Source organism: Neodiprion lecontei, chromosome 4 (assembly GCF_021901455.1).
Source record: "Neodiprion lecontei isolate iyNeoLeco1 chromosome 4, iyNeoLeco1.1, whole genome shotgun sequence".
Classification (NCBI taxonomy): Eukaryota; Metazoa; Arthropoda; class Insecta; order Hymenoptera; family Diprionidae; genus Neodiprion; species Neodiprion lecontei.
The window spans coordinates 7,161,348-7,184,432 of record NC_060263.1 but is presented as its reverse complement, the minus strand read 5'-3'; the positions used below and the strand labels follow the sequence as shown (position 1 = coordinate 7,184,432).

At 41.0% G+C, this 23,085-nt stretch overlaps 2 protein-coding genes across 2 annotated transcripts in view; both read left to right on the top strand.

Annotated features, from left to right (window-relative positions):
* Window positions 1–20,913, top strand: part of LOC124293900 — a 96,441-nt gene extending 75,528 nt beyond the window's left edge. Inside the window, exon 5 of the mRNA XM_046736801.1 lies at window positions 20,774–20,913. Coding sequence (XP_046592757.1) covers window positions 20,774–20,913 — 140 coding nt within the window. The remainder of the gene's footprint in view (window positions 1–20,773) is intronic.
* Window positions 20,914–21,404: 491 nt separating this feature from the next.
* On the top strand, window positions 21,405–22,859 carry LOC107226967 (huntingtin-interacting protein K). Its single transcript, XM_015667955.2, has 3 exons — window positions 21,405–21,662; window positions 21,936–22,043; window positions 22,598–22,859. Exons 1-3 carry the CDS (start codon window positions 21,507–21,509, stop codon window positions 22,691–22,693), a joined length of 360 nt encoding a protein of 119 aa, XP_015523441.1. The 5' UTR covers window positions 21,405–21,506; the 3' UTR covers window positions 22,694–22,859.
* The last annotated feature ends 226 nt before the right edge of the window (window positions 22,860–23,085 follow it).

Genomic DNA, 23,085 nt, shown 5'->3' with positions numbered 1-23,085 from the left:
ACGAGGAAAAGAGCACCTGCTGAAAAATGTCGAAAATTCAGGTTTTCGTTTTTTGGCTGTAACTTTCGATGCGTTGATCGCAGCGTATTGGGACTGCGCCCAATCGATTTCTCACGCAAAAGTACGTCGGAATAGTGCTACAATTAATTTATTCCAGCACTTTTGAAAATCGCGAAAATTTTCGCCAAAAATACAAAGGGGTTAACCTTCCTTTTTTTTCGACCAAAAAATTTTTCGTCTCAGAATTGATTCGTATGACTCTTTCCCGAACAATTGGACCCCAAGGAACTCTGAAAACGCAGCAAAAGGAGCGTGTGATCAACGGGAGAGAAGGTACGAGGAAAAAAGCACCTGCTGAAAAATGTCGAAAATTCAGGTTTTCGTTTTTTGGCTGTAACTTTCGATGCGTTGATCGCAGCGTATTGGGACTGCGCCCAATCGATTTCCCTCGCAAAATTTCGTCGGAATAGTGCCACATTTAATTTATTCCAGCACTTTTGAAAATCGCGAAAATTTTCGCCAAAAATACAAAGGGGTTAACCTTCCTTTTTTTTCGACCAAAAAATTTTTCGTCTCAGAATTGATTCGTATAACTCTTTCCCGAACAATTGGACCCCAAGGAACTCTGAAAACGCAGCAAAAGGAGCGTGTGATCAACGGGAGAGAAGGTACGAGGAAAAAAGCACCTGCTGAAAAATGTCGAAAATTCAGGTTTTCGTTTTTTGGCTGTAACTTTCGATGCGTTGATCGCAGCGTATTGGGACTGCGCCCAATCGATTTCTCTCGCAAAAGTACGTCGGAATAGTGCCACAATTAATTTATTCCAGCACTTTTGAAAATCGCGAAAATTTTCGCCAAAAATACAAAGGGGTTAACCTTCCTTTTTTTTCGACCAAAAAATTTTTCGTCTCAGAATTGATTCGTATGACTCTTTCTTGAACAATTGGATCCCAAGGAACTCAGAAAACGCAGCAAAAGGAGCGTGGGATCAACGGGAGAGAAGATACGAGGAAAAAAGCACCTGCTGAAAAATGTCGAAAATTCAGGTTTTCGTTTTTTGGCTGTAACTTTCGATGCGTTGATCGCAGCGTATTGGGACTGCGCCCAATCGATTTCCCTTGCAAAATTACGTCGGAATAGAGCCACAATTAATTTATTCCGGCACTTTTAAAAATCGCGAAAATTTTCGCCAAAAATACAAAGGGGTTAACCTTCCTTTTTTTTTGACCAAAAAATTTTTCGTCTCAGAATTGATTCGTATGACTCTTTCCCGACCAATTGGACCCCAAGGAACTCAGAAAACGCAGCAAAAGGAGCGTGGGATTAACGGGAGAGAAGATACAAGAAAAAAAGCACCTGCTGAAAAATGTCGAAAATTCAGGTTTTCGTTTTTCGGCTGTAACTTTCGATGCGTTGATCGCAGCGTATTGGGACTGCGCCCAATCGATTTCCCTCGCAAAATTACGTCGGAATAGTGCCACAATTAATTCATTCCAGCACTTTTGAAAATCGCGAAAATTTTCGCCAAAAATACAAAGGGGTTAACCTTCCTTTTTTTCTGACCAAAAAATTTTTCGTCTCAGAATTGATTCGTATGACTCTTTCCCGACCAATTGGATCCCAAAGAACTCTAAAAACGCAGCAAAAGGAGCGTGGGATCAACGGGAGAGAAGATACGAGGAAAAGAGCACCTGCTGAAAAATGCCGAAAATTCAGGTTTTCGTTTTTTGGCTGTAACTTTCGATGCGTTGATCGCAGCGTATTGGGACTGCGCCCAATCGATTTCTCACGCAAAAGTACGTCGGAATAGTGCTACAATTAATTTATTCCAGCACTTTTGAAAATCGCGAAAATTTTCGCCAAAAATACAAAGGGGTTAACCTTCCTTTTTTTTCGACCAAAAAATTTTTCGTCTCAGAATTGATTCGTATGACTCTTTCCCGAACAATTGGACCCCAAGGAACTCTGAAAACGCAGCAAAAGGAGCGTGTGATCAACGGGAGAGAAGGTACGAGGAAAAAAGCACCTGCTGAAAAATGTCGAAAATTCAGGTTTTCGTTTTTTGGCTGTAACTTTCGATGCGTTGATCGCAGCGTATTGGGACTGCGCCCAATCGATTTCCCTCGCAAAATTTCGTCGGAATAGTGCCACATTTAATTTATTCCAGCACTTTTGAAAATCGCGAAAATTTTCGCCAAAAATACAAAGGGGTTAACCTTCCTTTTTTTTCGACCAAAAAATTTTTCGTCTCAGAATTGATTCGTATGACTCTTTCCCGAACAATTGGACCCCAAGGAACTCTGAAAACGCAGCAAAAGGAGCGTGTGATCAACGGGAGAGAAGGTACGAGGAAAAAAGCACCTGCTGAAAAATGTCGAAAATTCAGGTTTTCGTTTTTTGGCTGTAACTTTCGATGCGTTGATCGCAGCGTATTGGGACTGCGCCCAATCGATTTCTCTCGCAAAAGTACGTCGGAATAGTGCCACAATTAATTTATTCCAGCACTTTTGAAAATCGCGAAAATTTTCGCCAAAAATACAAAGGGGTTAACCTTCCTTTTTTTTCGACCAAAAAATTTTTCGTCTCAGAATTGATTCGTATGACTCTTTCTTGAACAATTGGATCCCAAGGAACTCAGAAAACGCAGCAAAAGGAGCGTGGGATCAACGGGAGAGAAGATACGAGGAAAAAAGCACCTGCTGAAAAATGTCGAAAATTCAGGTTTTCGTTTTTTGGCTGTAACTTTCGATGCGTTGATCGCAGCGTATTGGGACTGCGCCCAATCGATTTCCCTTGCAAAATTACGTCGGAATAGAGCCACAATTAATTTATTCCGGCACTTTTAAAAATCGCGAAAATTTTCGCCAAAAATACAAAGGGGTTAACCTTCCTTTTTTTTTGACCAAAAAATTTTTCGTCTCAGAATTGATTCGTATGACTCTTTCCCGACCAATTGGACCCCAAGGAACTCAGAAAACGCAGCAAAAGGAGCGTGGGATTAACGGGAGAGAAGATACAAGAAAAAAAGCACCTGCTGAAAAATGTCGAAAATTCAGGTTTTCGTTTTTCGGCTGTAACTTTCGATGCGTTGATCGCAGCGTATTGGGACTGCGCCCAATCGATTTCCCTCGCAAAATTACGTCGGAATAGTGCCACAATTAATTTATTCCAGCACTTTTGAAAATCGCGAAAATTTTCGCCAAAAATACAAAGGGGTTAACCTTCCTTTTTTTCTGATCAAAAAATTTTTCGTCTCAGAATTGATTCGTATGACTCTTTCCCGACCAATTGGATCCCAAACAACTCTGAAAACGCAGCAAAAGGAGCGTGGGATCAACGGGAGAGAAGATACGAGGAAAAGAGCACCTGCTGAAAAATGTCGAAAATTCAGGTTTTCGTTTTTTGGCTGTAACTTTCGATGCGTTGATCGCAGCGTATTGGGACTGCGCCCAATCGATTTCTCTCGCAAAAGTACGTCGGAATAGTGCCACAATTAATTTATTCCAGCACTTTTGAAAATCGCGAAAATTTTCGCCAAAAATACAAAGGGGTTAACCTTCCTTTTTTTTCGACCAAAAAATTTTTCGTCTCAGAATTGATTCGTATGACTCTTTCCCGACCAATTGGACCCCAAGGAACTCAGAAAACGCAGCAAAAGGAGCGTGGGATCAACGGGAGAGAAGATACGAGGAAAAAAGCACCTGCTGAAAAATGTCGACAATTCAGGTTTTCGTTTTTTGGCTGTAACTTTCGATGCGTTGATCGCAGCGTATTGGGACTGCGCCCAATCGATTTCTCTCGCAAAAGTACGTCGAAATAGTGCCACAATTAATTTATTCCAGCACTTTTGAAAATCGCGAAAATTTCCGCCAAAAATACAAAGGGGTTAACCTTCCTTTTTTTTCGACCAAAAAATTTTTCGTCTCAGAATTGATTCGTATGACTCTTTCCCGACCAATTGGACCCCAAGGAACTCAGAAAACGCAGCAAAAGGAGCGTGGGATCAACGGGAGAGAAGATACGAGGAAAAAAGCACCTGCTGAAAAATGTCGAAAATTCAGGTTTTCGTTTTTTGGCTGTAACTTTCGATGCGTTGATCGCAGCGTATTGGGACTGCGCCCAATCGATTTCTCACGCAAAAGTACGTCGGAATAGTGCCACAATTAATTTATTCCAGCACTTTTGAAAATCGCGAAAATTTTCGCCAAAAATACAAAGGGGTTAACCTTCCTTTTTTTTCGACCAAAAAATTTTTCGTCTCAGAATTGATTCGTATGACTCTTTCTTGAACAATTGGATCCCAAGGAACTCAGAAAACGCAGCACAAGGAGCGTGGGATCAACGGGAGAGAAGATACGAGGAAAAAAGCACCTGCTGAAAAATGTCGAAAATTCAGGTTTTCGTTTTTTGGCTGTAACTTTCGATGCGTTGATCGCAGCGTATTGGGACTGCGCCCAATCGATTTCCCTCGCAAAATTACGTCGGAATAGTGCCACAATTAATTTATTCCAGCACTTTTAAAAATCGCGAAAATTTTCGCCAAAAATACAAAGGGTTAACCTTCCTTTTTTTTTGACCAAAAAATTTTTCGTCTCAGAATTGATTCGTATGACTCTTTCCCGACCAATTGGACCCCATGGAACTCAGAAAACGCAGCAAAAGGAGCGTGGGATCAACGGGAGAGAAGATACAAGAAAAAAAGCACCTGCTGAAAAATGTCGAAAATTCAGGTTTTCGTTTTTCGGCTGTAACTTTTGATGCGTTGATCGCAGCGTATTGGGACTGCGCCCAATCGATTTCCCTCGCAAAATTACGTCGGAATAGTGCCACAATTAATTCATTCCAGCACTTTTGAAAATCGCGAAAATTTTCGCCAAAAATACAAAGGGGTTAACCTTCCTTTTTTTCTGACCAAAAAATTTTTCGTCTCAGAATTGATTCGTATGACTCTTTCCCGACCAATTGGATCCCAAAGAACTCTAAAAACGCAGCAAAAGGAGCGTGGGATCAACGGGAGAGAAGATACGAGGAAAAGAGCACCTGCTGAAAAATGTCGAAAATTCAGGTTTTCGTTTTTTGGCTCTAACTTTCGATGCGTTGATCGCAGCGTATTGGGACTGCGCCCAATCGATTTCTCACGCAAAAGTACGTCGGAATAGTGCCACAATTAATTTATTCCAGCACTTTTGAAAATCGCGAAAATTTTCGCCAAAAATACAAAGGGGTTAACCTTCCTTTTTTTTCGACCAAAAAATTTTTCGTCTCAGAATTGATTTGTATGACTCTTTCCCGAACAATTGGACCCCAAGGAACTCTGAAAACGCAGCAAAAGGAGCGTGTGATCAACGGGAGAGAAGGTACGAGGAAAAAAGCACCTGCTGAAAAATGTCGAAAATTAAGGTTTTCGTTTTTTGGCTGTAACTTTCGATGCGTTGATCGCAGCGTATTGGGACTGCGCCCAATCGATTTTCCTCGCAAAATTTCGTCGGAATAGTGCCACAATTAATTTATTCCAGCACTTTTGAAAATCGCGAAAATTTTCGCCAAAAATACAAAGGGGTTAACCTTCCTTTCTTTTCGACCAAAAAATTTTTCGTCTCAGAATTGATTCGTATGACTCTTTCCCGAACAATTGGACCCCAAGGAACTCTGAAAACGCAGCAAAAGGAGCGTGTGATCAACGGGAGAGAAGGTACGAGGAAAAAAGCACCTGCTGAAAAATGTCGAAAATTCAGGTTTTCGTTTTTTGGCTGTAACTTTCGATGCGTTGATCGCAGCGTATTGGGACTGCGCCCAATCGATTTCCCTCGCAAAATTACGTCGGAATAGTGCCACAATTAATTTATTCCAGCACTTTTGAAAATCGCGAAAATTTTCGCCAAAAATACAAAGGGGTTAACCTTCCTTTTTTTCTGATCAAAAAATTTTTCGTCTCAGAATTGATTCGTATGACTCTTTCCCGACCAATTGGATTCCAAACAACTCTGAAAACGCAGCAAAAGGAGCGTAGGATCAACGGGAGAGAAGATACGAGGAAAAGAGCACCTGCTGAAAAATGTCGAAAATTCAGGTTTTCGTTTTTTGGCTGTAACTTTCGATGCGTTGATCGCAGCGTATTGGGACTGCGCCCAATCGATTTCTCTCGCAAAAGTACGTCGGAATAGTGCCACAATTAATTTATTCCAGCACTTTTGAAAATCGCGAAAATTTTCGCCAAAAATACAAAGGGGTTAACCTTCCTTTTTTTTCGACCAAAAAATTTTTCGTCTCAGAATTGATTCGTATGACTCTTTCTTGAACAATTGGATCCCAAGGAACTCTGAAAACGCAGCAAAAGGAGCGTGGGATCAACGGGAGAGAAGATACGAGGAAAAAAGCACCTGCTGAAAAATGTCGAAAATTCAGGTTTTCGTTTTTTGGCTGTAACTTTCGATGCGTTGATCGCAGCGTATTGGGACTGCGCCCAATCGATTTCCCTCGCAAAATTACGTCGGAATAGTGCCACAATTAATTTATTCCAGCACTTTTAAAAATCGCGAAAATTTTCGCCAAAAATACAAAGGGGTTAACCTTCCTTTTTTTTTGACCAAAAAATTTTTCGTCTCAGAATTGATTCGTATGACTCTTTCCCGACCAATTGGACCCCAAGGAACTCAGAAAACGCAGCAAAAGGAGCGTGGGATCAACGGGAGAGAAGATACGAGGAAAAAAGCACCTGCTGAAAAATGTCGACAATTCAGGTTTTCGTTTTTTGGCTGTAACTTTCGATGCGTTGATCGCAGCGTATTGGGACTGCGCCCAATCGATTTCTCTCGCAAAAGTACGTCGGAATAGTGCCACAATTAATTTATTCCAGCACTTTTGAAAATCGCGAAAATTTCCGCCAAAAATACAAAGGGGTTAACCTTCCTTTTTTTTCGACCAAAAAATTTTTCGTCTCAGAATTGATTCGTATGACTCTTTCTTGAACAATTGGATCCCAAGGAACTCAGAAAACGCAGCAAAAGGAGCGTGGGATCAACGGGAGAGAAGATACGAGGAAAAAAGCACCTGCTGAAAAATGTCGAAAATTCAGGTTTTCGTTTTTTGGCTGTAACTTTCGATGCGTTGATCGCAGCGTATTGGGACTGCGCCCAATCGATTTCCCTCGCAAAATTACGTCGGAATAGTGCCACAATTAATTTATTCCAGCACTTTTAAAAATCGCGAAAATTTTCGCCAAAAATACAAAGGGGTTAACCTTCCTTTTTTTTTGACCAAAAAATTTTTCGTCTCAGAATTGATTCGTATGACTCTTTCCCGACCAATTGGACCCCAAGGAACTCAGAAAACGCAGCAAAAGGAGCGTGGGATCAACGGGAGAGAAGATACGAGGAAAAAAGCACCTGCTGAAAAATGTCGACAATTCAGGTTTTCGTTTTTTGGCTGTAACTTTCGATGCGTTGATCGCAGCGTATTGGGACTGCGCCCAATCGATTTCTCTCGCAAAAGTACGTCGGAATAGTGCCACAATTAATTTATTCCAGCACTTTTGAAAATCGCGAAAATTTCCGCCAAAAATACAAAGGGGTTAACCTTCCTTTTTTTTCGACCAAAAAATTTTTCGTCTCAGAATTGATTCGTATGACTCTTTCCCGACCAATTGGACCCCAAGGAACTCAGAAAACGCAGCAAAAGGAGCGTGGGATCAACGGGAGAGAAGATACGAGGAAAAAAGCACCTGCTGAAAAATGTCGAAAATTCAGGTTTTCGTTTTTTGGCTGTAACTTTCGATGCGTTGATCGCAGCGTATTGGGACTGCGCCCAATCGATTTCTCACGCAAAAGTACGTCGGAATAGTGCCACAATTAATTTATTCCAGCACTTTTGAAAATCGCGAAAATTTTCGCCAAAAATACAAAGGGGTTAACCTTCCTTTTTTTTCGACCAAAAAATTTTTCGTCTCAGAATTGATTCGTATGACTCTTTCTTGAACAATTGGATCCCAAGGAACTCAGAAAACGCAGCAAAAGGAGCGTGGGATCAACGGGAGAGAAGATACGAGGAAAAAAGCACCTGCTGAAAAATGTCGAAAATTCAGGTTTTCGTTTTTTGGCTGTAACTTTCGATGCGTTGATCGCAGCGTATTGGGACTGCGCCCAATCGATTTCCCTCGCGAAATTACGTCGGAATAGTGCCACAATTATTTATTCCAGCACTTTTAAAAATCGCGAAAATTTTCGCCAAAAATACAAAGGGGTTAACCTTCCTTTTTTTTTGACCAAAAAATTTTTCGTCTCAGAATTGATTCGTATGACTCTTTCCCGACCAATTGGACCCCAAGGAACTCAGAAAACGCAGCAAAAGGAGCGTGGGATCAACGGGAGAGAAGATACAAGAAAAAAAGCACCTGCTGAAAAATGTCGAAAATTCAGGTTTTCGTTTTTCGGCTGTAACTTTCGATGCGTTGATCGCAGCGTATTGGGACTGCGCCCAATCGATTTCCCTCGCAAAACTACGTCGGAATAGTGCCACAATTAATTTATTCCAGCACTTTTGAAAATCGCGAAAATTTTCGCCAAAAATACAAAGGGGTTAACCTTCCTTTTTTTCTGACCAAAAAATTTTTCGTCTCAGAATTGATTCGTATGACTCTTTCCCGACCAATTGGATCCCAAAGAACTCTAGAAACGCAGCAAAAGGAGCGTGGGATCAACGGGAGAGAAGATACGAGGAAAAGAGCACCTGCTGAAAAATGTCGAAAATTCAGGTTTTCGTTTTTTGGCTGTAACTTTCGATGCGTTGATCGCAGCGTATTGGGACTGCGCCCAATCGATTTCCCTCGCAAAATTACGTCGGAATAGTGCCACAATTAATTTATTCCAGCACTTTTGAAAATCGCGAAAATTTTCGCCAAAAATACAAAGGGGTTAACCTTCCTTTTTTTCTGACCAAAAAATTTTTCGTCTCAGAATTGATTCGTATGACTCTTTCCCGACCAATTGGATCCCAAAGAACTCTGAAAACGCAGCAAAAGGAGCGTGGGATCAACGGGAGAGAAGATACGAGGAAAAGAGCACCTGCTGAAAAATGTCGAAAATTCAGGTTTTCGTTTTTTGGCTGTAACTTTCGATGCGTTGATCGCAGCGTATTGGGACTGCGCCCAATCGATTTCTCTCGCAAAAGTACGTCGGAAGAGTGCCACAATTAATTTATTCCAGCACTTTTGAAAATCGCAAAAATTTTCGCCAAAAATACAAAGGGGTTAACCTTCTTTTTTTTTCGACCAAAAAATTTTTCGTCTCAGAATTGATTCGTATGACTCTTTCCCGAACAATTGGACCCCTAGGAACTCAGAAAACGCAGCAAAAGGAGCGTGGGATCAACGGGAGAGAAGATACGAGGAAAAAAGCACCTGCTGAAAAATGTCGAAAATTCAGGTTTTCGTTTTTTGGCTGTAACTTTCGATGCGTTGATCGCAGCGTATTGGGACTGCGCCCAATCGATTTCTCTCGCAAAAGTACGTCGGAATAGTGCCACAATTAATTTATTCCAGCACTTTTGAAAATCGCGAAAATTTTCGCCAAAAATACAAAGGGGTTAACCTTCCTTTTTCTTCGACCAAAACATTTTTCGTCTCAGAATTGATTCGTATGACTCTTTCCCGAACAATTGGACCCCAAGGAACTCAGAAAACGCAGCAAAAGGAGCGTGGGATCAACGGGAGAGAAGATACGAAGAAAAAAGCACCTGCTGAAAAATGTCGACAATTCAGGTTTTCGTTTTTTGGCTGTAACTTTCGATGCGTTGATCGCAGCGTATTGGGACTGCGCCCAATCGATTTCTCTCGCAAAAGTACGTCGGAATAGTGCCACAATTAATTTATTCCAGCACTTTTGAAAAACGCGAAAATTTTCGCCAAAAATACAAAGGGGTTAACCTTCCTTTTTTTTCGACCAAAAAATTTTTCGTCTCAGAATTGATTCGTATGACTCTTTCCCGACCAATTGGACCCCAAGGAACTCAGAAAACGCAGCAAAAGGAGCGTGGGATCAACGGGAGAGAAGGTACGAGGAAAAAAGCACCTGCTGAAAAATGTCGAAAATTCAGGTTTTCGTTTTTCGGCTGTAACTTTCGATGCGTTGATCGCAGCGTATTGGGACTGCGCCCAATCGATTTTTCTTGCAAAATTACGTCGGAATAGCGCCACAATTAATTTATTCCAGCACTTTTAAAAATCGCGAAAATTTTCGCCAAAAATCCAAAGGGGTTAACCTTCCTTTTTTTCTGACCAAAAAATTTTTCGTCTCAGAATTGATTCGTATGACTCTTTCCCGACCAATTGGATCCCAAAGAACTCTGAAAACGCAGCAAAAGGAGCGTGGGATCAACGGGAGAGAAGATACGAGGAAAAGAGCACCTGCTGAAAAATGTCGAAAATTCAGGTTTTCGTTTTTTGGCTGTAACTTTCGATGCGTTGATCGCAGCGTATTGGGACTGCGCCCAATCGATTTCTCTCGCAAAAGTACGTCGGAAGAGTGCCACAATTAATTTATTCCAGCACTTTTGAAAATCGCAAAAATTTTCGCCAAAAATACAAAGGGGTTAACCTTCTTTTTTTTTCGACCAAAAAATTTTTCGTCTCAGAATTGATTCGTATGACTCTTTCCCGAACAATTGGACCCCTAGGAACTCAGAAAACGCAGCAAAAGGAGCGTGGGATCAACGGGAGAGAAGATACGAGGAAAAAAGCACCTGCTGAAAAATGTCGAAAATTCAGGTTTTCGTTTTTTGGCTGTAACTTTCGATGCGTTGATCGCAGCGTATTGGGACTGCGCCCAATCGATTTCTCTCGCAAAAGTACGTCGGAATAGTGTCACAATTAATTTATTCCAGCACTTTTGAAAATCGCGAAAATTTTCGCCAAAAATACAAAGGGGTTAACCTTCCTTTTTTTTCGACCAAAAAATTTTTCGTCTCAGAATTGATTCGTATGACTCTTTCCCGAACAATTGGACCCCTAGGAACTCAGAAAACGCAGCAAAAGGAGCGTGGGATCAACGGGAGAGAAGATACGAGGAAAAAAGCACCTGCTGAAAAATGTCGAAAATTCAGGTTTTCGTTTTTTGGCTGTAACTTTCGATGCGTTGATCGCAGCGTATTGGGACTGCGCCCAATCGATTTCTCTCGCAAAAGTACGTCGGAATAGTGCCACAATTAATTTATTCCAGCACTTTTGAAAATCGCGAAAATTTTCGCCAAAAATACAAAGGGGTTAACCTTCCTTTTTTTTCGACCAAAACATTTTTCGTCTCAGAATTGATTCGTATGACTCTTTCCCGACCAATTGGATCCCAAGGAACTCTGAAAACGCAGCAAAAGGCGCGTGGGATCAACGGGAGAGAAGATACGAGGAAAAAAGCACCTGCTGAAAAATGTCGAAAATTCAGGTTTTCGTTTTTCGGCTGTAACTTTCGATGCGTTGATCGCAGCGTATTGGGACTGCGCCCAATCGATTTCTCTCGCAAAAGTACGTCGGAATAGTCCCACAATTAATTTATTCCAGCACTTTTGAAAATCGCGAAAATTTTCGCCAAAAATACAAAGGGGTTAACCTTCCTTTTTTTTCGACCAAAAAATTTTTCGTCTCAGAATTGATTCGTATGACTCTTTCTTGAACAATTGGATCCCAAGGAACTCTGAAAACGCAGCAAAAGGAGCGTGGGATCAACGGGAGAGAAGATACGAGGAAAAAAGCACCTGCTGAAAAATGTCGAAAATTCAGGTTTTCGTTTTTTGGCTGTAACTTTCGATGCGTTGATCGCAGCGTATTGGGACTGCGCCCAATCGATTTCCCTCGCAAAATTACGTCGGAATAGTGCCACAATTAATTTATTCCAGCACTTTTAAAAATCGCGAAAATTTTCGCCAAAAATACAAAGGGGTTAACCTTCCTTTTTTTTTGACCAAAAAATTTTTCGTCTCAGAATTGATTCGTATGACTCTTTCCCGACCAATTGGACCCCAAGGAACTCAGAAAACGCAGCAAAAGGAGCGTGGGATCAACGGGAGAGAAGATACGAGGAAAAAAGCACCTGCTGAAAAATGTCGACAATTCAGGTTTTCGTTTTTTGGCTGTAACTTTCGATGCGTTGATCGCAGCGTATTGGGACTGCGCCCAATCGATTTCCCTCGCAAAATTACGTCGGAATAGTGCCACAATTAATTTATTCCAGCACTTTTAAAAATCGCGAAAATTTTCGCCAAAAATACAAAGGGGTTAACCTTCCTTTTTTTTTGACCAAAAAATTTTTCGTCTCAGAATTGATTCGTATGACTCTTTCCCGACCAATTGGACCCCAAGGAACTCAGAAAACGCAGCAAAAGGAGCGTGGGATCAACGGGAGAGAAGATACGAGGAAAAAAGCACCTGCTGAAAAATGTCGACAATTCAGGTTTTCGTTTTTTGGCTGTAACTTTCGATGCGTTGATCGCAGCGTATTGGGACTGCGCCCAATCGATTTCTCTCGCAAAAGTACGTCGGAATAGTGCCACAATTAATTTATTCCAGCACTTTTGAAAATCGCGAAAATTTCCGCCAAAAATACAAAGGGGTTAACCTTCCTTTTTTTTCGACCAAAAAATTTTTCGTCTCAGAATTGATTCGTATGACTCTTTCCCGACCAATTGGACCCCAAGGAACTCAGAAAACGCAGCAAAAGGAGCGTGGGATCAACGGGAGAGAAGATACGAGGAAAAAAGCACCTGCTGAAAAATGTCGAAAATTCAGGTTTTCGTTTTTTGGCTGTAACTTTCGATGCGTTGATCGCAGCGTATTGGGACTGCGCCCAATCGATTTCTCACGCAAAAGTACGTCGGAATAGTGCCACAATTAATTTATTCCAGCACTTTTGAAAATCGCGAAAATTTTCGCCAAAAATACAAAGGGGTTAACCTTCCTTTTTTTTCGACCAAAAAATTTTTCGTCTCAGAATTGATTCGTATGACTCTTTCTTGAACAATTGGATCCCAAGGAACTCAGAAAACGCAGCAAAAGGAGCGTGGGATCAACGGGAGAGAAGATACGAGGAAAAAAGCACCTGCTGAAAAATGTCGAAAATTCAGGTTTTCGTTTTTTGGCTGTAACTTTCGATGCGTTGATCGCAGCGTATTGGGACTGCGCCCAATCGATTTCCCTCGCAAAATTACGTCGGAATAGTGCCACAATTATTTATTCCAGCACTTTTAAAAATCGCGAAAATTTTCGCCAAAAATACAAAGGGGTTAACCTTCCTTTTTTTTTGACCAAAAAATTTTTCGTCTCAGAATTGATTCGTATGACTCTTTCCCGACCAATTGGACCCCAAGGAACTCAGAAAACGCAGCAAAAGGAGCGTGGGATCAACGGGAGAGAAGATACAAGAAAAAAAGCACCTGCTGAAAAATGTCGAAAATTCAGGTTTTCGTTTTTCGGCTGTAACTTTCGATGCGTTGATCGCAGCGTATTGGGACTGCGCCCAATCGATTTCCCTCGCAAAACTACGTCGGAATAGTGCCACAATTAATTTATTCCAGCACTTTTGAAAATCGCGAAAATTTTCGCCAAAAATACAAAGGGGTTAACCTTCCTTTTTTTCTGACCAAAAAATTTTTCGTCTCAGAATTGATTCGTATGACTCTTTCCCGACCAATTGGATCCCAAAGAACTCTAGAAACGCAGCAAAAGGAGCGTGGGATCAACGGGAGAGAAGATACGAGGAAAAGAGCACCTGCTGAAAAATGTCGAAAATTCAGGTTTTCGTTTTTTGGCTGTAACTTTCGATGCGTTGATCGCAGCGTATTGGGACTGCGCCCAATCGATTTCCCTCGCAAAATTACGTCGGAATAGTGCCACAATTAATTTATTCCAGCACTTTTGAAAATCGCGAAAATTTTCGCCAAAAATACAAAGGGGTTAACCTTCCTTTTTTTCTGACCAAAAAATTTTTCGTCTCAGAATTGATTCGTATGACTCTTTCCCGACCAATTGGATCCCAAAGAACTCTGAAAACGCAGCAAAAGGAGCGTGGGATCAACGGGAGAGAAGATACGAGGAAAAGAGCACCTGCTGAAAAATGTCGAAAATTCAGGTTTTCGTTTTTTGGCTGTAACTTTCGATGCGTTGATCGCAGCGTATTGGGACTGCGCCCAATCGATTTCTCTCGCAAAAGTACGTCGGAAGAGTGCCACAATTAATTTATTCCAGCACTTTTGAAAATCGCAAAAATTTTCGCCAAAAATACAAAGGGGTTAACCTTCTTTTTTTTTCGACCAAAAAATTTTTCGTCTCAGAATTGATTCGTATGACTCTTTCCCGAACAATTGGACCCCTAGGAACTCAGAAAACGCAGCAAAAGGAGCGTGGGATCAACGGGAGAGAAGATACGAGGAAAAAAGCACCTGCTGAAAAATGTCGAAAATTCAGGTTTTCGTTTTTTGGCTGTAACTTTCGATGCGTTGATCGCAGCGTATTGGGACTGCGCCCAATCGATTTCTCTCGCAAAAGTACGTCGGAATAGTGCCACAATTAATTTATTCCAGCACTTTTGAAAATCGCGAAAATTTTCGCCAAAAATACAAAGGGGTTAACCTTCCTTTTTTTTCGACCAAAACATTTTTCGTCTCAGAATTGATTCGTATGACTCTTTCCCGAACAATTGGACCCCAAGGAACTCAGAAAACGCAGCAAAAGGAGCGTGGGATCAACGGGAGAGAAGATACGAAGAAAAAAGCACCTGCTGAAAAATGTCGACAATTCAGGTTTTCGTTTTTTGGCTGTAACTTTCGATGCGTTGATCGCAGCGTATTGGGACTGCGCCCAATCGATTTCTCTCGCAAAAGTACGTCGGAATAGTGCCACAATTAATTTATTCCAGCACTTTTGAAAAACGCGAAAATTTTCGCCAAAAATACAAAGGGGTTAACCTTCCTTTTTTTTCGACCAAAAAATTTTTCGTCTCAGAATTGATTCGTATGACTCTTTCCCGACCAATTGGACCCCAAGGAACTCAGAAAACGCAGCAAAAGGAGCGTGGGATCAACGGGAGAGAAGGTACGAGGAAAAAAGCACCTGCTGAAAAATGTCGAAAATTCAGGTTTTCGTTTTTCGGCTGTAACTTTCGATGCGTTGATCGCAGCGTATTGGGACTGCGCCCAATCGATTTTTCTTGCAAAATTACGTCGGAATAGCGCCACAATTAATTTATTCCAGCACTTTTAAAAATCGCGAAAATTTTCGCCAAAAATCCAAAGGGGTTAACCTTCCTTTTTTTCTGACCAAAAAATTTTTCGTCTCAGAATTGATTCGTATGACTCTTTCCCGACCAATTGGATCCCAAAGAACTCTGAAAACGCAGCAAAAGGAGCGTGGGATCAACGGGAGAGAAGATACGAGGAAAAGAGCACCTGCTGAAAAATGTCGAAAATTCAGGTTTTCGTTTTTTGGCTGTAACTTTCGATGCGTTGATCGCAGCGTATTGGGACTGCGCCCAATCGATTTCTCTCGCAAAAGTACGTCGGAAGAGTGCCACAATTAATTTATTCCAGCACTTTTGAAAATCGCAAAAATTTTCGCCAAAAATACAAAGGGGTTAACCTTCTTTTTTTTTCGACCAAAAAATTTTTCGTCTCAGAATTGATTCGTATGACTCTTTCCCGAACAATTGGACCCCTAGGAACTCAGAAAACGCAGCAAAAGGAGCGTGGGATCAACGGGAGAGAAGATACGAGGAAAAAAGCACCTGCTGAAAAATGTCGAAAATTCAGGTTTTCGTTTTTTGGCTGTAACTTTCGATGCGTTGATCGCAGCGTATTGGGACTGCGCCCAATCGATTTCTCTCGCAAAAGTACGTCGGAATAGTGCCACAATTAATTTATTCCAGCACTTTTGAAAATCGCGAAAATTTTCGCCAAAAATACAAAGGGGTTAACCTTCCTTTTTCTTCGACCAAAACATTTTTCGTCTCAGAATTGATTCGTATGACTCTTTCCCGAACAATTGGACCCCAAGGAACTCAGAAAACGCAGCAAAAGGAGCGTGGGATCAACGGGAGAGAAGATACGAAGAAAAAAGCACCTGCTGAAAAATGTCGACAATTCAGGTTTTCGTTTTTTGGCTGTAACTTTCGATGCGTTGATCGCAGCGTATTGGGACTGCGCCCAATCGATTTCTCTCGCAAAAGTACGTCGGAATAGTGCCACAATTAATTTATTCCAGCACTTTTGAAAAACGCGAAAATTTTCGCCAAAAATACAAAGGGGTTAACCTTCCTTTTTTTTCGACCAAAAAATTTTTCGTCTCAGAATTGATTCGTATGACTCTTTCCCGACCAATTGGACCCCAAGGAACTCAGAAAACGCAGCAAAAGGAGCGTGGGATCAACGGGAGAGAAGGTACGAGGAAAAAAGCACCTGCTGAAAAATGTCGAAAATTCAGGTTTTCGTTTTTCGGCTGTAACTTTCGATGCGTTGATCGCAGCGTATTGGGACTGCGCCCAATCGATTTTTCTTGCAAAATTACGTCGGAATAGCGCCACAATTAATTTATTCCAGCACTTTTAAAAATCGCGAAAATTTTCGCCAAAAATCCAAAGGGGTTAACCTTCCTTTTTTTCTGACCAAAAAATTTTTCGTCTCAGAATTGATTCGTATGACTCTTTCCCGACCAATTGGATCCCAAAGAACTCTGAAAACGCAGCAAAAGGAGCGTGGGATCAACGGGAGAGAAGATACGAGGAAAAGAGCACCTGCTGAAAAATGTCGAAAATTCAGGTTTTCGTTTTTTGGCTGTAACTTTCGATGCGTTGATCGCAGCGTATTGGGACTGCGCCCAATCGATTTCTCTCGCAAAAGTACGTCGGAAGAGTGCCACAATTAATTTATTCCAGCACTTTTGAAAATCGCAAAAATTTTCGCCAAAAATACAAAGGCGTTAACCTTCTTTTTTTTTCGACCAAAAAATTTTTCGTCTCAGAATTGATTCGTATGACTCTTTCCCGAACAATTGGACCCCTAGGAACTCAGAAAACGCAGCAAAAGGAGCGTGGGATCAACGGGAGAGAAGATACGAGGAAAAAAGCACCTGCTGAAAAATGTCGAAAATTCAGGTTTTCGTTTTTTGGCTGTAACTTTCGATGCGTTGATCGCAGCGTATTGGGACTGCGCCCAATCGATTTCTCTCGCAAAAGTACGTCGGAATAGTGTCACAATTAATTTATTCCAGCACTTTTGAAAATCGCGAAAATTTTCGCCAAAAATACAAAGGGGTTAACCTTCCTTTTTTTTCGACCAAAAAATTTTTCGTCTCAGAATTGATTCGTATGACTCTTTCCCGAACAATTGGACCCCTAGGAACTCAGAAAACGCAGCAAAAGGAGCGTGGGATCAACGGGAGAGAAGATACGAGGAAAAAAGCACCTGCTGAAAAATGTCGAAAATTCAGGTTTTCGTTTTTTGGCTGTAACTTTCGATGCGTTGATCGCAGCGTATTGGGACTGCGCCCAATCGATTTCTCTCGCAAAAGTACGTCGGAATAGTGCCACAATTAATTTATTCCAGCACTTTTGAAAATCGCGAAAATTTTCGCCAAAAATACAAAGGGGTTAACCTTCCTTTTTTTTCGACCAAAACATTTTTCGTCTCAGAATTGATTCGTATGACTCTTTCCCGACCAATTGGATCCCAAGGAACTCTGAAAACGCAGCAAAAGGCGCGTGGGATCAACGGGAGAGAAGATACGAGGAAAAAAGCACCTGCTGAAAAATGTCGAAAATTCAGGTTTTCGTTTTTCGGCTGTAACTTTCGATGCGTTGATCGCAGCGTATTGGGACTGCGCCCAATCGATTTCTCTCGCAAAAGTACGTCGGAATAGTCCCACAATTAATTTATTCCAGCACTTTTGAAAATCGCGAAAATTTTCGCCAAAAATACAAAGGGGTTAACCTTCCTTTTTTTCCGACCAAAAAATTTTTCGTCTCAGAATTGATTCGTATGACCCTTTCCCGAACAATTGGACCCCAAGGAACTCAGAAAACGCAGCAAAAGGAGCGTGGGATCAACGGGAGAGAAGATACGAGGAAAAAAGCACCTGCTGAAAAATGTCGAAAATTCAGGTTTTCGTTATTTGGCTGTGACTTTCGATGCGTTGATCGCAGCGTATTGGGACTGCGCCCAATCGATTTCTCTCGCAAAAGTACGTCGGAATAGTGCCACAATTAATTTATTCCAACACTTTTGAAAATCGCGAAAATTTTCGCCAAAAATACAAAGGGGTTAACCTTCCTTTTTTCTTGACCAAAAAATTCTTCGTCTCAGAATTGATTCGTATGACTCTTTTCCGACTAATTGGACCCCAAGGAACTCAGAAAACGCAGCAAAAGGAGCGTGGGATCAACGGGAGAGAAGATACGAGGAAAAAAGCACCTGCTGAAAAATGTCGAAAATTCGGGTTTTCGTTTTTTGGCTGTAACTTTCGATGCGTTGATTGCAGCGTATTGGGACTGCGCCCAATCGATTCCTCTCGTAAAACTACGTCGGAATAGTGCATGAAAGAATTTATTCCGGCACTTTTCAAAATCGCGAAAATTTCTGCCAGAAATGCAACGGGGTTAGCCTTACTTTCATATTTATTTTTGGAGCTGAAAATTTTAGGTCTTATATTCGATTTATATGACCAATGGAGGAGGAGGACCAAGTCGGAGTAGGAGTAAGTGTAGGAGTAGAAATAGGAGTGTTAGGTGTTGAAGTGGGAGGAGGAGTCAAAGTAGGAATAGGTGTAGGAGTAGGAGTAGGAGTAAGAGTAGAAGTGTTAGAGATGGGGTGAGAGGCGGAGGGAGTAAGGTAGGGTAGGGTATTTGCACTCATACTTCTACTTCTACTTCTACTTCTACTTCTACTGCTACTCCTACTCTAACTCCCAACCCTCCTACCTCTACTTCTACTTGGTTCTTGATTCCAACCGGCGCCAACCATCTCCAGTGCCCACCGCTAACCACCTCGGGTTATACCTGGAATAGTAATAAATATTTTTAGTATAAGAACACGTCAAAAATATCCTGTAAGGACTAATGTAAGCAATTAATTACTCAATAATATAATAAATCTTATCAGCTCTTTTAAAGCTACTGAATTTGTGCTTGCACGATAAATGATTTGGAATAATTTATTGTGAACATTGCAAGTTCAAAAACTTTTAGAGAAAATAGAATCACAGTCGCCAATAAATATTATAAAAATATTATACTCACTGTGCACAAATCCTCGTCCTCTCCGTCCGCCTCGTTCTCCTCGTCACCCTTCTCGTTCTCCTCCCTCTCCTTGTCCTCTCCCTGAAGTCGAGTTTTGCCGGCTGGTCGATCTGGAGCGCAGGAACCACGGACCGCTTGCCCTGTAGTCGAGTTTCACCAGTTAGTGGACTTGGAGCGCAAGAACCACGGTGCGTTTATCCTGAAAGTTGTTCCTCCAGGTAGCGGACCCGGAGCGCAGGATCCAGGAGATAGAGAACCCGGTATTCGAAATCTGCGGAGCCCGATTCTCATACGTCCGCTCTACTGTGCGGTTGTTTCCAGACTGAGGAATTCGGCTAGCTGATATCAGATCGATGACGTCAGAGAAAAAAATTTTGGGCGACGTCATTTTCTGAACATCCGAACATCCGAACATCCGAACATCCAGACTTTGGTTTCGAACTTTAATACCATGTACGATGTATGATGTATGACGTATGATGAGGTATGACGTATAATGTACGATGATATGCTATGATGTATAATGGTTCTAGTTTTCACATTTCAGACAAGAAATACCCACTTTATCTCTACTGCCGATTCCAAACTCAAGTGGTTAGTCCCTCGGTGGTCAGCCGTTGACTAAAAATATATTCTTCAGTTAACGGGTCAGCTAATAACACTGCCATTCTGCGACTGTTGGATGATAAAATATTTTATTCGTACCTTCCAAATGTGTGTTAAAATACACTTGAAGTTTTAAGAAGCTTCGTTCGGTCTTTCCCTATCAAAAAAAAAAAAAAAAAATCGTCGACAATCACCCTCTTAGGTCTTTAAATCAGGACACCGTGTTAAATACTGTTTCATATACGGAGCATCCATTTCATCTCGATTGAAATTAGCGTATCCGTGATGTATTACAGTTACTCTGAATGTTTTTCCATACGAACACTTTTTAAAAAACAATTCTGCTTCTCTTCCTGACGTAGATACTTCACTTGCGACTAGCTAAAATAGCGTTTCGATTTTATGCCCACGATAATTTAAGATCGAGAGAGCAAATGAAAAGTTTTTGGAATGATTATCAATATTAATATTATGGAATACATCGAGCGCGGGTCGAATAGAATCCCATTTCGAAATGAATATTTCTTCTATTTTCATATCATAGACGTATTATTGTAGATAATCTAGTTTGCCTCCTGAAAAATTATCAAATTTATAGTATGCGTCACGTATTAATCGTAAAGGGATCATACAGATTAATATCGTACATGGACCGCATATACATATATACTTTCTGGTCTCTGCATCATTATTACATCTGATCTATTATTATTCATGATCTATGTATCCATTCTTCTCTCGGGTACCTATACTGTAATTAAATCACTGTTTTCGAAATCGGTACCTCTCTGATGTTTTGCAATAAGTTCTCAACTCTACCGTTGGAACATCTCAGAGAGAGCGCACGACGATTTTCGGTTGTCACACCAAATCCTATTAAGTACAACTGTCTTTATATTTTTCAGCCAACGTAGGAGGTGTTTGGCGGCGGTCGGCAGCGATCGGAGGTGGTCGAGGAGGACCAGGACGACGCGACGTCGAGTGGCCCGAGCAGGAGGCGGAGGGGTACAAGGTGAACAAGGAGGATGAAGTTGGTCGGAGATGATCGGCGGAGGTTGATGGTGATTGGGGGTGGTTGCTGGCGGACGCGGTTACGCTTCTTCCCACGGGTATAATCGAGCTGATCGACATTTCTAAGTCGCAGTCGACAAGAAGTCTTACGTACTCACTTTGTACTGACTCAATCTGAAGCCTTGATACCGAAACTTCTTTGCTACTACGAATGTCAGTGCAAGCTCGTTAGAGAGAGTCGATAGAGCAGAACTCCTCTAGGTAGGCTCCCAGGCCCACCTGGACCCACTTGCCCGCCGAAAACTGGTCACAAAAATTTATCCAGGGGTATCCGTCTTTATGTTCTTCAGTCAACGCCTGAATTCGAAATAGCTAGACTTATCCGACAATGCATTATCTTTCTGGATACACGTGACGGTAACATTAGTCTTTTCGGCCTTAAAGACTATACGTACCGACAGTTCGCCTACTTTAGTTGCGCAACGCAGAGGGCGCTGCTTGACGATGAATTTACGATGAATTTGTCTCGTCCATTTGCGCTCACGGAAAGCCCCATAAGGATAGCAAACTTTATACATCTCCAATCAACGCTAGTGCTATACAAAAATCCACAATCTGTGTTCGACAATGGCGGACGAAGATGTGAATGGGGATTCTGACGAGGTGCAGCAGGAAAAGTCACAAAAGAAAGCTGCAAAATATGATAGTGGTGCTGCGGATTTGGAAAGAGTAACGGATTACGCAGAGGAGAAGGAAATTTCTTCGTCAGACGATTTCTCATGCGTAAGTTCAATCCACGTGCACCACACTATCTGAACCATTCATTTATACCATAATCATCGTCATATTTCATACACGCATTGTTTTGAGTTACAAATAAATTCCCTCATCAAATTGTTCCATTTTCCTCGTATTAATTCAAATGCTAAGTTGTTATTCGTTTCAAAGATTCGACAAATTTCTCACGCCATTCAAAAGTGTCTAAATGGAACCTAACCTATCTTCAATTCTTCGCTATGCACCAGTGTAATGATAATCGTCATTGTCTTAACTTAGGCGCTAACCATCATCGGAGATCGACGGAATAAGGAAGCAGCTGAAAAAATTGCTAAAGAGAAAGAATTGCTCAAGGTCTCCATTCATAAAGACGATGTGGATCTTATCGTAAGTATTTGAAGAATAATCATTGTAAATTTTTTCACTGGAACAGTTTGTAACTGTTTGAGGGGATACAATTTGATAGGTAAACTACAATCTTAGCAAAAATATTAACCTCAAGTCTCTGTGCAACGTCGCAATGTATACTTCTATCAAAATAAATCTTTCATCTACTTCAGACACATCCTTACTTCCTGATTCGCAAGTTTCAAGTGTCATACACAACAGATTAAAACCCATTACAAACAGTCTCAATCAAAACTATGGTAGTAGAGCAATTAATTAATTTATAACCTGTGGCATGAGGTGAAGAAATATGCTTCAAAGAAATCTTATACTCCAGTTATTTATAAATTTGTCATTCTCGATAAATAGAATACTATTACACATTTGAAACCTCCTCTGGAGATCGCAATTCACTGTTACACTATATATTATTTACTACTCCCATCTTTGATAGTATGTATTTTTATTTGTAGGGATTCTCGTTGGTGTACTTTTTACAGTGAACCCTACCAATTGTAGTAAGAATTTTTACAGTAGTTGTTTGGATATTTCAGATGAAAGAGATGGAAATAAGTCGAAGCTTGGCTGAACGGACATTAAGAGAGCACAGAGGAGATGTTGTTGAGGCCCTTGTTACTCTGACCAACTGAGTTGAGATTATCTATGAAAATATTAGCTTCTCATTATTCCAAGCACTATTGTAAATTACGCAACGTATATATTTACATAGAAAACGAGGGAGGAACTTGTAAACTGAAGTTTGAATACGAATATTTATTATTAATATAAAATAAAAACTTTAAAAAAATACATAAATCCACAAACTTCTTATAATTTTTCATCCACTCGAATCAAACTTGTCATCTTTATCTTCTTTCTTTGTTAACGTATAAGATTGTACCAAATCTGGTGTTATTCTTTGATCAATGTTCCATCGAAACGTTTCAATTCCATTTCTCCTTACACTATAATTGTGAGGAAATTATGCCGAATGAAAATTCCAAAATCGTCGCCCTCAGCTTACTTTACAAATGGAGAAACC